General features: G+C 37.1%; 1 protein-coding gene across 1 annotated transcript; it reads right to left on the reverse strand.

Moving 5' to 3' along the window:
• Positions 1-10,780: 10,780 nt before the first annotated feature.
• Positions 10,781-15,413, reverse strand: LOC120353396 (myoneurin-like). The gene is made up of 2 exons (XM_039436977.1): positions 15,261-15,413; positions 10,781-12,024 (listed from the first exon to the last, which is right to left on the reverse strand). Exons 1-2 carry the CDS (start codon positions 15,397-15,399, stop codon positions 11,423-11,425), a joined length of 741 nt encoding a protein of 246 aa, XP_039292911.1. The 5' UTR covers positions 15,400-15,413; the 3' UTR covers positions 10,781-11,422.
• Positions 15,414-16,316: the final 903 nt, after the last annotated feature.

The following is a 16,316-nucleotide window of genomic DNA, read 5'->3' on the forward strand; positions in this document are numbered from 1 at the left end:
AAGAAATTAATCTCAGTATGTCTGATAGTATTGGTTCAATTCTGGTTTTCAACACACAAAGTTATCAGCAAATGAATGGCATTGGTAATCCTGTCCTGTCCCCAAACCTATGGATTGGGGTACAGTTAAGATTTAATTCACGAAAACGTCGACAGCCCCAAAAGTAAGTCTCTAATTTGTACTAACCTTGGAACTGGCGAGGAAGTGGACTGTATCTCGTGTGTAGAAGTTACTGCTGACGATATCCTGTCTTTATGCGTAGGCCTATATGATATTGTACATATATCACAAAACGAAACGAGGTAATTGCGTTCAGCTCGAACTCCACGGAAACAGGAGAAACAAAACGAAAACGATGTTGACTTCTTGAGCATGCTTCTTGAAGTGCTGGGTTGAAAGATAAACGGGGAGGATGAAGGAGTGGTGAGGGAGAGAGGTTATCTTGCCTCTTTGAGAGAGGGGGAAGGGGAGGAAAGCACAAACTAATCAACCCACAATCAAGGCTGCTAATCCTCCGTGAATCCACCATCTCCGCATGCCTTGGAATGCCCCATTTCCAAGAACATAAACTCAAAAAAAAACTAAAATTAAAAGTAAAAGAAAAACAAAACAACATACACTGAACGGTAGAAAGGAAAAACGAAGGGAAAAAGGAAATAGGAAAGAAAGGAAAACGGAAAACTTGATGTGTGGGTTAAACTAATAGGAAGTATGGGGGCAAGTTTCCTAACTGGCCTAACATACTCACCAGAGTTAGTTTTCACGTGAGCTGTGCGCACAACACCCTTAGCATCACTTATGATTTGGGTGACTCTACCTAATGGGTATGATAAGGGTGATGAGTTGTCCTCTTTAATCCATACTAACTGCCCTACCAGAAGGTTTGTGTCACTCTCAAACCACTTATTCTTCTGTTGAAGAGTGTGGAGGTATTCACTCTCCCACCTCTTCCACAATCTCTGAGTGAAGCGATTAACCTTTTCCCAACGAGACAGTCTGTGCTCATTAACATCACTCACATCAATTTCAGGAACCGCCAACAGAGGGCGATGAACAAGGAAATGTCTGGGAGTCAGCACCTCGTAGTCATCAGGAGATGAAGAGAGCGCATACAACGGTCTCGAATTGAGTATTGCCTCAATTTTCACAAACAGAGTGGAAAGCTCAACAATAGTTAGGACCGAATTTCCCACTTCACGAAACAAATGGAATTTCACATTTTTAATATTAGACTCACAGATTCCTTTCATGAAAGGAGCATGTGGAATTTAAAAACGAAATTGGATGCTTTTAGATGACATCACATCACAGACGTTGGATTGATTTTCTGATGATCTGAGAAATTCAACAATTTCCTTCAATTGTCGCGCAGCACCTTTGAAATTTGTCCCTTGATCACAGAATATTTCTTTAGGCAATCCTCGCCTAGAAACAAAACGATGGAGAGTGTTAATAAACTCTTCGGATGAAAGACTTGTAAGCACCTCAATGTGACAAGCTTTTGTTGCCAGACAGACAAACAGTGCAAAGTATGCCTTGTATGTACGAGCTTTGGGCCGAATACTCTCTTTGACAGTGAAAGGACCAGCTAGATCGACCACAGCCTTCAGAAGGGAGCACTGGGAACAACACGAGAGCTGGGAAGATCACCCATGACGGGAGCAACAGGAGTTGCATTGAATAAACGGCAACGAGTACAATTGAAAATCACATTTCTGATAACACTGTGTGCTCCAACAATCCAAAAATAACACTGAATAAGAGCACACACTATTCTTGGTCCAGCATGAAGATGAGAAATATGATAATACTCATGAGGAGTTTAGTAAAATACTATCTTTATATATCAAACAAGGATGCTTGGCTTCATATCCTAAAGCACTATTTACCAATCTGCCACCAACACGAATCACACCATCACAATCCAAGAATACAGACAATTTTTGGAAACTCCTATCACAAGGTTTATCCTCTTTCAATAGGTCGAGTTCACGATTGAAATGACACTTTTGAACAATTTTAACACAATAAATTTGTACACATTTCAACTCTTGAACACTAAGTGCACCTGATTTACGACAGACACCACTAATTGATGCTTTACAGTTATTCATGAAACGTAAAACATAAGCACAGGAACGTAACAATCTCATGTATGAGGAGAAATGTGTTATCTGAATAACAGCAGTCTCTTCAGTGATATTCAAAACAACACCTTTATTTTGTTTCACATCAGGCAGAATTTCAGTAGCAGGGTAATTCATAGATGACAATGGCCAACATGACAACGAATTAGAACACCACGTTGGAGCATTGAACCAATCTTGCGAATTGCACAAGTTTTGGGGAGAAATGCCTCTCAACCAACGTTGGCAATATTGAAGTCAGTACCAATGTGATTCCAATCTGAAATATTAGTCAACTCTAATATTCTCACAACACGGTTTGCAACAAACGTTTGCAACTTGTAAGGAGGTAACCAACCAAGATAAAACAATAGTTGAATCACTGAACAGAAACGTAGATTGAAGATTGATTTTTTATAGTGAAGGAAGGACTGAGACATACAATTGTGAAAGCAACAATGCAGCTTGAAGCTCTAATCGAGGAATAGACAGAGTTTTCAACGATGCAACTTTAGTTTTAGCTTTCAACAAGAAGCATTTTACCATAGATTCTGACAACACAACTCTCAAGAAGATACAAGCACAGATTCCTTTCTGCGATGCGTCGGAAAACCCAAGTATTTGACAAGAAAAAGCATCACCATGAACGCAACGAGGAATTGAAATCGAACTTAGAGCAGGAAGCTCTCTCATCAGCTTGTTCCAGCATTCGTTGTAGTCAACAGGAATTGGCGTATCCCAATTGATGTCCAACTTCCACAGCTCTTGAAAAAAACATTTCATTTTGAATATTACTGGAGCTATAAAACCGAGAGGTTCATACAGATGCGCGATAATGGACAGAACAGTGCGCTTAGAGTTTTTCTTTTGAAACTCTGGAATGGAGACTTCAATATGAAAACAATCAGTAGTTGGGTTCCACATTATGCCAAGATATTTTTGAATCTAGGCCAGTCTGAATATCAGAGCCATCAAATGGTTTTATTTCAGTTGGAGGTAATATCATGTTCAAACGGGGAGAATGAGAGGTTGAAGGTGAAGGTTCACTTTTCTCCTTCGGCTTCTCATTTTTCATTTGATTCAATTTATCACGAGCATTTATTATTGCACAAGATGAATTATCAATAATGGTAAGTGATTGATATTCAGGTTCTTTAGTAGGTTCAACTTGAATAGATAATTCATTGATTTCATCTAAGAGTGCAGAATATTCTTTCACAGTATTTTCAATAGATATACTTCTTATCAAAAATTGAGATTGAATTTTATGATCATTGATGTCCTTCAACAAGTCATAGGCTTGTTGAACACGGCTAAACAAAGTTTCTTTCTTTTTCACTTGAATAGTTAGCAAGGCTTGTGGGCTTGCCATTGTAACTAAGTAACTGATTAGATAAACAAGGAGATTTGGAAAGGAACTTTGTAACTGGATTTAACATGGATATCAGTGCATGTATCAACAAGTAACTCTACTATTAATGAATTGAAATTTAAATTGAGAAATAAATCTCTTGGAAATAGAACATATCCGGCCCGGAGGACCATGTGGTAATCCCATCCTGTCCCCAAACCTATGGATTGGGGTACAGTTAAGATTTTATTCACGAAAATGTTGACAGCCCCAAAAGTAAGTCTTTAATTTGCACTAACTTTGGAACTGGCAAGGAAGTGGACTGTATCTCGTGTGTAGAAGTTACTGCTGACGATATCCTGTCTTTATGCGTAGGCCTATATGATATTGTACATATATCACGAAATGAAATGAGGTAATTGTGTTCAGCTCGAATGCCACAGCAACAGGAGAAATGAAACGAAAACGATGTTGACTTCTTGAGCATGCTTCTTGAAGTGCTGGGTTGAAAGATAAACAGGGAGGATGAAGGAGGGGTGAGGGAGAGAGGTTATCTTGCCTCTTTGAGAGAGGGGGAAGGGGAGGAAAGCACAAACTAATCAACCCACAATCAAGGCTGCCGATCCTCCATGAATCCACCAGGCATATATCTACAAAACCAGTTCATATTATGTGTATAAATAGTATTCGTGTTGAATGTAATATTGTTCAAGGATCCTATAATATGGGAATGAGGGACATACATATATGAATTTTATACAACTGTTCCGCCTGGTTTTAAAATAATAGTATCACCCACAACAGTAGTTATCTTCCAATCTTCCAATAAATACAAATAGATTAAGTGTTATAAGTATCAAACTGGTAGATCAATATGGTGAATTGATAATTTTCGAGGAGAGGTAATAACAGTACATTACATATTAAAAAAACACAGTAGTATAAAAAAAGGATGCTTATATTTTCAAATATTTTTTCACAATACAATAATGATGATAATAATGATAGAGGTATAGGAAGTAGAGAACTTTCACAAAGAATATGAAATTATTACAAAGATTAGGATTTATTGTATATAATAAAAATAGAGGTAAAAATTATAATCATAAATCAAAAAAGTATAATAAATCATATAACAGTAGTAGTAGTATATCAATGTTAGTGATAAAGTGAAATTTGATGAAAGTGTAACTAAACTTGGATATCATAGTCACACCCCATATGCATCTCAAACATATAATTATAATGATGAAATTCATATCAGTGTCAATCAACAAGATATTTACACACTATCAAGTAAAAGTTTCCTCCCAATTGAAGGTAATATTGATTTTAGAAAGCAGATTATACAAAAACAGACTATTCACTAATAAACAATGGTGTAGCACATTTATTTGATGAAATTAGATATGAACTGGGTGGGGTTGAAGTTGATCATACACTTAATGTAGGAATTACAACCACAATGAAAAATCTTCTATCTCAATCTGCACTCAATGAAAAAGTAATGGAAAATGCTGGATGGAAATTACAATGATGGAAGAATTTAGAAAAATTCAGTTTTTGTAAATCCATTAAAAATGTGGTTGGGTATAATGGAAGATTATAAAAAAGTTATATTGAATGTTGGGCAGGAGTTAGTTCTTCTAAGATCATCATCAGATAAAAATAGTATTCAATCAACAGCAGCAGGTAAAGTGAAAATTGATATAACAAAGATACAATGGCGTGTACCCTATATACATGTTTCAGACTCAATTCGCATTGATTTATTAAATCTATCTCACAATGATAAGGGTATTGTCATACCATTCAGATCATGGCAGCTTCATGAATTTCAATCATTACCTGAAGCCACCACACAACAATGGACAGTGAAAACAGCATCACAAATGGAAAAGCCTAGATTCATTATCCTTGGATTTCAAAGAGATAAGAAAAATAGTGTTTTGTAGAGCAAGAGGACTGTATCTAAATTATTATTGTATTAATGAAAATACTTGCCAAGCTGGAATTAAAAGAAATATTCACTGTGAGCAAAGCTATGGAAATTCTCAATTAGTATAGATAATAGACTCACCAGTCGTCACCAGTAATTTTTATTTGTGCCAAATTATCAATTATAAGGTATTGGAATCGGAATAGAGGATGGAATATAGAAATGAGAAGGATAAATACCTTTGGGAGAGGAAATACCTTTCTGATACTCTGATACTGTGGCCTGGCGATGATTACAAACTGCTTGGCAATATTAATTTCACTGCTCCTTGCTTCTACCAATATTCATGACATTCATTAAACACTTCAATCAATTATTGACATATAATGTCTGGCCAGACAAATAACAAATAACAAATAAAGTGAGCCGGTACGGTCTGGCTTTGTACACTCTTGACTCAGTCTGTTTTTTCCTGACTGACAAGAAAGCCTGGGCTGACGACAGTTTTCGACAATCCACCGCCAGGAGGCAGCACCGCACAGAACAGCACTATATCAATGCGCTCAATTCTAGAATGGCCACAACATTCCCCCCCACCTGAAAAGATATTTTTCAGCTAGGGCAAAGACAAAAATGACGATTATATAATACAAAAATCCAAACATGCAACCACAACCAAGAACACAAAAAAAACCAAGATTCACGACTACACCCTCCACTATGAGTGGGTAGTGGGAAAAGTTTAGTGACTGGTCGTTTAAGACACCCATTCTTCAAATGCACCAGAGCCACTCTCACTTGGCCGTCCGTCCCTGGAAAAACTTGTTCCACAATACCTAGTGGCCACTGCAGTGGAGGGAGGTTCGGCTGATCCACAATTACAACAGTGCCTACTTCAAGTGGAGTAGACGATTTCCACCATTTTCCTTGTTCCTGAAGCTCATGAAGATATTCTACTCACCACCTGCGCAAAAGGATTGCACTAGTTGATTCACCAGCTGAAAGCGAGTAAGACGATTGACAGGAGAATCAACAACATCTTCCGTTGGAAAAGTTTTCAATGGGGTAAGTTTAAGAAAATGTGCTGGTGTTAATGCAAGTGGTTCACTGGGATCTCACTCATAGAGCACAGTGGTCTCGAGTTCAGTCCAGTTTCGACCTGAACTAAAATGGTATTCATCTCTTCGTATGTTAACAATTGAGTACCAATCACATGAAATAGATGTGATTTTGTTGCCTTTATGTTTGCTTCCCAGATGCCACCAAAATGGGGCGCTCCTGGCAGAATAAATTTCCAGTCGATTCTATAATCGGACAAATCACCTATAAGACTGGTTTGGAACGTAGAAGAGTTAACAAATTTCGAAAGCTGAACTAATTGCTTGTGAGCGCCAACAAAATTGGTTCCACAATCTGAGCAGATTACTCTACAAGGCCCACGTCGAGACAGAAAACGTTGAAAAGCAGCCAAGAATGCTGGAGTAGACAAATCAGAGACGAGTTCAATATGTACTGCTTTTGTAGACATGCATACGAACAGTCATAGAGAGGGTCCATAAGTATAGATATCTGGGGACGTGGGTAGAGGAAAGTGGGGATTCGACGGGAGAGATAAGAAAAAGGATTGAGATGGCCAGATCGACATTTGTAAAAATGAAAAAACTGTTCACGAGCCGGGACATAAATATAGAATTGAAAATGAGGATGTTACGCTGTTACGTGTTTTCCACTCTCTTGTATGGGATGGAATCATGGACCCTCAAAAAGAGCCATATGGATAAGCTGGAAGCCTTTGAGATGTGGTGCTACCGCAGGATGTGGCGGATTCCATGGACGGATAGAGTCACGAACATGGAAGTCCTAGGGAGAATGAAGAAACAATGTGAAATGTTTACACCATGAAAAAGAGAAAACTCCTGTATCTTGGACATCTTATGAGAAGCCACAAATATATAACTCTCCAGAATATAGTCCAAGGAAAAATCAGTGGGAAAAGGAGTGTTGGAAGGTGACGTGTTTCCTGGCTTAAAAATTTGTGGGATTGGTTTGACTGCAGCAGCAAAGACTTGTTCCGAGCGGCAGTGAATAAGATCCGGATTGCTGCGCTGATAGCGAACCTCCGATAGGAGACGCACTAGAAGAAGAAGATACGAACAGACATATATGGGCCTTCAAAATGACGGGATTACGTCGTTTAGCCATAGTAACTCGTATTGGTCCAGCGTAGTCAACTCCACAATGCTCAAAAGGTTTCAGTTGCGTTACTCTACTAGCCGGTAAATTACCCATTTTAGGGGGTGAAATCTTTGGTTTACACTGAAACCATTTATTACAAAGATAAACACATTTACGAACAACAAGACGACCAGACAGAATCCAAAACTTTTGCCTGATTAAGGATAACAGCAGACGGGGCCCAGCGCGACAATTCTTCACATGAAAATTATTCACCAATAATGTGACAAAATTGTCCTTTTTCGGCAAGATGATTGGATGACAATTATCAAAACCAAGATTAGCTGTTGACAATCGACCGCCGACGTGAATCACTTCATTCTCTAGGAATGGAGACAAACGCTGCATACAAACTGAACAACACTTTCCTGTTTTCAATTGAGACATTTCTTTAGTAGAATGGATTTTCTGTACTAGTCTACATAGATACATTTCAGCTACATTCAAATCAGACTCACCCTATTTAGGTAATACACAAACAAATTTCAAAATCACAATTACTACATATAACAAACGTTGGTAGCTTGAACAGCGTTGAATCAATGAATATATCACATTATCACAAGTCGCATCTGTGTGAAGGGTTGTGAGAACATTAGTTTTAGCTTCCGGTGGATTTTCAACTTTGACAAAGTCCACTTTCACTGGCCAACTATTTTCCTCTTTTCCAACCAAGTAGGGCTGTTCCACCACAATTTATGACTCACAAGCTCGGCTGGTGTTAAACCACGTGACAAACAATCTGATGGATTCTCTGAGCCACTAACGTGCTTCCACTGTTGCACGTTATAATCTTGAATTTTCGATACACAATTCGAAACAGGACCTCAAGTAGGGCTAGGGAAAGCCTTTGCGAGAACTCCGAGACCGATCCGGACCCCAGGAGGACACCCGGTGCTCGGGGACTTAGACTTCGCATCTGTGAGAGAAGTCTAGTGAGCGGGCCTCCGCAACGTGTCGATTCCATCCGGAATCGAAAGAGGACCTCAAGTAAGGCTAGGGAAAGCCTTTGCGAGAGCTCCGAGACCGATCCGGACCCCAGGAGGACACCCGGTGCTCGAGGACTTAGACTTCGCGTCCGCGAGAGAAGTCTAGTGAGCGGGCCTCCGCAACGAGTCGATATCATCAGGAATCGAAAGAGGACCTCCAGAAAGGCCAGGGAAGGCCTTTGCGAGAACTCCGAGACCGATCCGGACCCCAGGAGGACACCCGGTGCCCGACGACTAGGACTTAGTCCCGACACAGAGATCTTGTTCACTGCAGACACCGCAGCGTTCCTACTCCTTTCATTCCACGCCCAACCCTGTTTGGCAGTGCGAAAGCACGGCCCCTCTTACCTAAAAGAGGGAAACATTTCTCTAAAGTACTCAAGACTCTGTTTCAACCCCCGACGCGAACGAGGGTGGTTGACGGACGCCCCACCAAGACTCCCGTCCCCTGCCGCGGCCCACCCCAGTCGCCGACTGAGTTTAGCCGGCCCAGAGTGACACTGGGAACTCTAGTAGAGGAAGGTGTGGGCAAAAATCTACTCAGAATCAATTTCATGATATTCTATTCTGTATTAGTCCAATCAAGGAAAGGTTATAGAGGGAAACGTTGGGAAGACAATATTGTTGTTCCCACAGTTCTGTTAAGGATAGTAAGGAGGTAAACATATCAAAAGTCCCCACCCCTACGTGCTAAGGGAGTGGAGGTGGTTTAAAGGTAACATTTTTTGATTATCTATCCTATAACTCACATAATTTGAAGGGAGAAGGTTTCTTCACAGCGTTTTTATCAACTCACTTTCGTTCTTGTCTGTCTGTCAGTCTTGTAACATACAACTTATGAAATACAATTTTTGACCACTTCCTGACTAACTAAGTTTAGAGACTTGAAGTTTTCAGGTTAGAACTTGATGACAATGCATCCTCCCATTAGTTTTGTAATTTTACAACTTTATTGTTGGAATAAATTATCTATCTAGAGATTGTCTGTTAATCCTTATTATCAGTGAATATTCTTATAAGAAAATAGTTCACCTTGCGCTGTCAACTTGTCTGGTTGGCAATGCTCGGAAATTGAAATCACATTCGGACAAGATCAGCTAGCTTCGTAGCCGGGCCCCTGCTAGCTTATTCCAATGTTTACCACTCCCACTTCCCCCCAACCTTTGTTAACCAAATCGTAGCAAGAGCATATGAAGCAGGTCGAGCTCTGCTTCCTTTCACCATTCAACCAACTAGCAGCTGGGCGGTGAGGCGCTGACATTCAAATCAAAGCAGTTGATAATCATTGATATATTGAGCATTTATAATCAACTTATATTCCAATAATTCATATTATACTATATTAATAATTTGCACAAATCAAATTAAATTTTTTGGGGTTTTCGTTACTGAAGCAGTGCTTCACTTGCTTCATTTGACCACTCGCCACTGTCTAAATCCCGTCAAATTTTCAATGAACTTATTTAATCTTCCAACAATTATGCTGTTAAAATAAATTTTAAATGTATTAGAGTGTCTTGAAAGCCATTGAAAAGACTTCCGAGTACTGGACATGCAACAGTATTATAATCAGAGTACTAGCCAAAAAATTCCATATTCTTTCCATTTTTGGATGAATATAAGCTAAGCTAAATGCAGATGTAAATAATTATTATGTCATTCTTCAGTAATTAATGAATGCAGTACGAACAACTCTCTTTCATGAGAGGTGAATAAATTTTTCCCAACATTTCCGGTTTCTCAAAGATAGGGGAGTGATAATATTATTTGTAATCTTCTAAGGAACAATATTATCTACAGCTGATACCAATCAACCGAACTTCAACTCCAAACTACCGTATTAATTACCAGTACACAATTTATCTGTTCATTACAGCTGTTAACTTTAGATGCTAAATCACAACATGATCTTGAATCATCATCATCATCTTTCCATTCTTTGGAAGCCGCGCGGCCGACAATTTCGATAACATAGGTCTGTAAATGGATTAATAAATAATATTATTATTAGCCCCCCCCCATTAAAAGTCCTGCTCAGAAACCATCCCCAATACTCACACAACATATTCCAAAAGTTTCATGCCATCCTGTCAAGTAGTTTTCAAGTCTATAGGGAAGAAAAAACACACAGACATTCATTTTTATATAAATAGATTTAATGGGAATTTTAATATATGCTGATTTGGAAAATCTGTTGATAAGTGTAAATATTATACATAGACCTAATAGTTATAGAATTGAACTAAACATCAATTAAAATGATAAGAACATAATTTAATGATAGTGTCATATTACTGTATATTAAACAAAACTTTATATAAACTATTGATATAGATTTAGTGTCATGAACAATGTGAATATAATATTTTGAGATTCTCACATATTTGTTTTTTGTTTCATTCCCAAGCATTCATAGTCCAGGCAATAAATGCTCAAAATAGGGTACAGTGGAAATGTCTGGAAGACTACTTTCGACCCCACAGCTCTGTTTAGGGTAGTGAGTTGGTAAAGTATTAGTCCATGTTTCAATTAACTTGAATTAATTTAAAAACTAGAAAATTGAACACAAAATAAAATTAATAGAAATAGTGTAAAGTTTCAGTTATTTTGAATTATTCAGGAATGGTTCATTTCGACAAGTTTCCAATTCTAGAAATGAGAAATAAAGATTATCATATAAACTACGACTACGCCCGTTATGGAAAGCCAATTTTCTGACTCCTGCTGTTTGAAGTCTACAATTTATGTAAATCCCGAGCTCGGAAACCGGCCCTAAAAATGCTTAGCTAGAGGTTGTTTCTCCTGTATGTGTTCTGATATGTGCTTTCAAACTACCTAACTGAGCACTTTTGTAGTTACAAATCTCACAGCTGAAAGGTTTTTCTCCAGTATGTGTTCTGATATGTCTTTTCAAAGTACCTAACTGAGCACTTTTGTAGTTACAAATCTCACAGCTAAAAGGTTTTTCTCCAGTATGTGTTCTGATATGTACTTTCAAACTACCTAACTGAGCACTTTTGTAATCACAAAACTCGCAGCTGAATGGTTTTTCTCCAGTATGTCTTTTGATATGTACTTTCAAACTACACAACTGAGCACTTTTGTAATCACAAAACTCGCAATTAAATGGTTTTTCTCCAGTGTGTTTTCTAATGTGTCTCTTCAAATGACTAAACTTTGGTGTTTTATAGCTACAGTCAGCACAGCTGTAGAGTCTGGTCTTTTTGCCAGCCACCGATGACTCAGTGCACGTTTCCACTGGAGAGATTGAATGCTCATTCAGTTCACCCACTTCTTTTGCATAGTTTCGGCCAGATGTGCTGCAGTTTGAAGACCACATCTCTGGTTCGCTCTTCACTGCACTTCCTTCAGCCTCTTGATCGTCTGAAATCATCAATAATGCAACTTATGATTATGAAAAAAGGATATTATATAGTTACATCTACGTTGGGAAGTGAGTTTTATGTTATCACCTCTTATAGTAGAGTAAATCCTCCCAGCATATCTGATACAATATTATTTCAAATTCAAATTTATTTGTTCCTTGTACAATTGCATACATACAGTCACATATATGCACTATAATAAATTTATTGTCTGATCGTGAGCTTTTAGAAAAGAAAAAATAATCACAAAAGAGTAGTAATAATAGTAAGATGTAGATAAAGATAAAAATAAGCAAGGATATAACTAAATTATGAAGCAACGTATAAAAATAGAACAAAGACTCACAAAATTGTGAGTTGGAAAGAGAAGAAAAAAATACAGTGAAGTAGCACAAGCACAATGTGTCTACTACAAACATTATATTTATTAAGTTATAACAATAATGTGAAAAAATATATTAGTGGGGAAAATTATATTAATAGTGAATTGATATTAGAAAGCTATCATCTTATATTGCCGAAAACGTCTGTCGACAATTTGATCCAATTGAAGATTGATTTTTTTAGCTTCTGAACAGGAAGGTTTGAGGAAAAGTTTTCGGGAAACATATTAATAGTGTATAGTGTATAATGTAATAGAGTAATAGGTTAATAAATATAACATTTTATTTTATTATTTATTTATATTAGAGAATTTTTTACATCTGTAGGGAAACTGCATCCTTCAAACCATCAAATTAGTGTCAATTGAATTAGCTGTTCTAAATGTTTATTTATTTATTTATTCACAATATCACATCGGAAACAACAGGTAACGACCCAAATATATTCCTTAACACAACAATAAGTACAGTATTCTGTTTAATCAAAACAAGAAAGATACTAAAACTAAAGCTTGAAAAGAAAAAAATAATACTTAGAAAACTACTTCTAAAGCATTCCTTAATAGAGTTGATGGTGAAAATGAATATATGAAGTGAGAGGTGTTATCAATAAAGATGAGAGAGCATGCAGTCTCATGTGAATGATAAGATGAGGGTGATATTGATAACTGCCAGTAAAGAACTTTGAAAATAAGGGGTAAGGGTAAGTAAGAATAAAATGAGTTTGTGCAAATGAAGGAAAATTAAAGTCAAAAGAGTGATATTTTTATAATGATGGAAAAATGATGATGAAATAAATATTTGCGAAAATTATGGCTGCTGATTGAAAATTAAGTTATTCTGTTTCTCTCTCAGAAGCATCGTTATTGTGCGCTTGAAACTTAATGGGCCATCAGAAAACACGTCCACCCCACAGCCAAGTCCGTTCAACAATCTTGGCATGTGGTTGAGGGGGGAAAATATGCACTAACTGTCCTACACCTCTGTACTGCGAATAGGGAATGCCATATTCGCCTGAGAATAGGCACGGCGAATCCAACTCTTCCAAGGAGGTAAGGAGAATCAACCTCAATATTATTCAGCTGTGCTTAGTGAGAGAAGTTGTGTGTATTTTGGGTTCAAAATTTTATAAAATAACTTGATTAATTCAATATGAAGTAATAATTATAAGTGTTATATTTAAATATAGTTTGGTGTTTTAATTTCTATAAATTCAAAATGTTTAGCTTGTATAATTATTGGACGAAAATTGAACTTGGACGTTCTACAGCAGAAACATAACCTATTTTTTGGACTTTTAATTATTTTCAAAATTGGGAATGGAATAGATTTGGGCCAAGCCTGTTGTTCCTTCCTAATCATATTTATATGATTTGTGTTTCTGTCCACGAATAAATAAATAAATAAATAAACCTCATTCGTTAGTATCTTACGGAAAAGAATCAAAGATGATAACTCTCTCCTGAGCTTAAGAGCATCAACTTCGAACAATGATCTTAATCGACGTGTAGGAAACCCCCTCTCACAGGAATGCCCAAATTTTTTGAAGAAGAGGAATCTTAGAAATTTCTTTTGCATTCTCTCAAGTTTTATTACATAGGTGAACTGATAAGGACTCCAGACCGCGCTGCATACTCAAGCTGGCTTCGAATCAAAGACTTGAACAAGTACAAAATGGGCTCCCACCTCTCGAAGCTTGAACATGTTCTGAAAACAAAGACCATCATCTAATTGTACTTTGATAACAGGTGTTAAATGTGCTTATCGAAATCCATATGAGTATCCATATGTTTAATATGGTTTGACGTGTTTTGTAAGGTGTGATATAGGTGATGAAATAATTCTTATTTTTGTTCAAATAGAATACCACGTTTTTTAAGTAGAGTTGTTTGATTGATAGAATATTTGATTCCTGAAAAAACGTTGTAGTCGGATATAGCCTTGGTTATTTTAGTGCAACCTTTATGCTTTTGAATGCTGAAAATTTTATTGATATGACGGTCAGCTGCACCACCCCATACTCTTATCCCATATTGAAGCACAGACTGAGAAGCAAAAGAGGTCATTCTAGCAAGCTGTGGTAATTTCAGAAGGCTCAATTTGTAAAATTTATTTGTTTTAAGTGTATATATTATTATTATAATTATAATTGATATATGTTATTATATATTAGATTATAAAATTATTTATATCTTGTTTTAAAACAAAATGATTGTATCCAGGCGTCCCATCTGGAATGACGATCAACTACTAGGTACTCCTAGTAATCCCATTGATTCTTAGGATTATTATTATTAAATCCTAGTAATCCTATTTATTCTTAGGATTATTATTAAATCCTAGTAATCCTTTTGATTCTTAGAATTATTATTATTATTAAATCCTAGTAATCCTATTTATTCTTAGGATTATTATTATTAATCCTAGTAATCCTATTTATTCTTAGGATTATTATTATTAAATCCTAGTAATCCTATTGATTCTTAATTCTCAGTAATAATGATCAATTTCATCGAAATATATATTTCTTGTCAAGAGAATATTTTCTGTAATGATCTGATATTGAATTTTCATGTAGTTACATAGAGACAGTGATAATAGAAGTTAAATTTATCAGAGGAAATTCATGAGATTGCGATATATGCGATTTTATGGGATAGTCTGAACACATTACACATTTGTTCTGTACATGTGCATGGTTGACATGTGGCAGACATCCCATTCAGGAGTAGCATTTACACAGGAGTTCCACTTCCAGACATCAACCACTTTATGTGAGAAAGCTGGCCACAATCTAATCACCCAAGCAAGGAGTGTAGACCCTGGTCAATCAAGAATCGGGTAGTAATACCTGCATCCTCTTTGATGAAGATCATGTTGTAGCCAGGGATTAGATAATGTTGTTGGCTGCAATCATCTTCCACTGCAGCTGGTTGCTGGCTGCTATCATCCTCCTCCTCCTCCTCCTTTTTAACAGTGACTGTCGCCATCTGCAACACATACACATTCACAATCAATGGCAGGACTATTTTATTATTTTACACTACATTATTCACAGTGGTTTTTGAGGCGATAATTTTAGATGACTAGCAGACTGTCTTGTAGAATGATTCATATAACAGTAGGTGAATAGCTTTTTTATGATTTAGAATGAGAAATGTAGGAATAAAAAGTGGTATTTACCAAAAATATTATTGCAATTGTTTTTGTTAAATAATTATACTTCTATATTGTAAAAACGTTCTGGCAAAATTGTGTAGCAAATCTGCTTTGTCAAATAGACACGGACAACAACATCAATGTTAATCAATTACTACTATTATAACGTGTACCTTACTACAGGTGCATATAATAGTATGTGCATAGCTATTTTATTTATGACATAAGATGAGAATACAATGTGAAGGAATAAAAAGTGTTATCCACCCTTTGGTGTTACCCTTGATAGGACACTCTCCTTCAATTAACACATTGAAAACATGGTAGCCAAGGTGAAGACGAGGAATAATTTAATACAAAAATTATGTGGCATCACAGGGGCTCATCTCCATCATCTCTGAGGTGCTCAGCCTTGGTCTGGTGTATTCTGCTGCCGAGTATTGTGCTTCATCCTGGATGAATAGTTATCACACTAAGTGTTGGATGTGCAACTTAACAACACAATGCGCTTATCACTGGAGCCCTGACAACAACACCAGTACCCTGGCTACCGTTCTTAGTGGGATACCACCGCCCATCTGTGCAGATGTCCGGCCCTCCTGCGATTGCACAACAGGATATTCTCCGGCCAGCAGCTTCCAATTCATGAGGATATTCCAGACCTGAACATGAGGAACCTCAATTCAGAAGCCAACAATAAAGCTGGCAGAGCGCCTCAAGAGAATTTTTGTCTGATGGAGAGAGGAGG

Source organism: Nilaparvata lugens, chromosome 10 (genome assembly GCF_014356525.2).
Source record: "Nilaparvata lugens isolate BPH chromosome 10, ASM1435652v1, whole genome shotgun sequence".
NCBI lineage: Eukaryota > Metazoa > Arthropoda > Insecta > Hemiptera > Delphacidae > Nilaparvata > Nilaparvata lugens.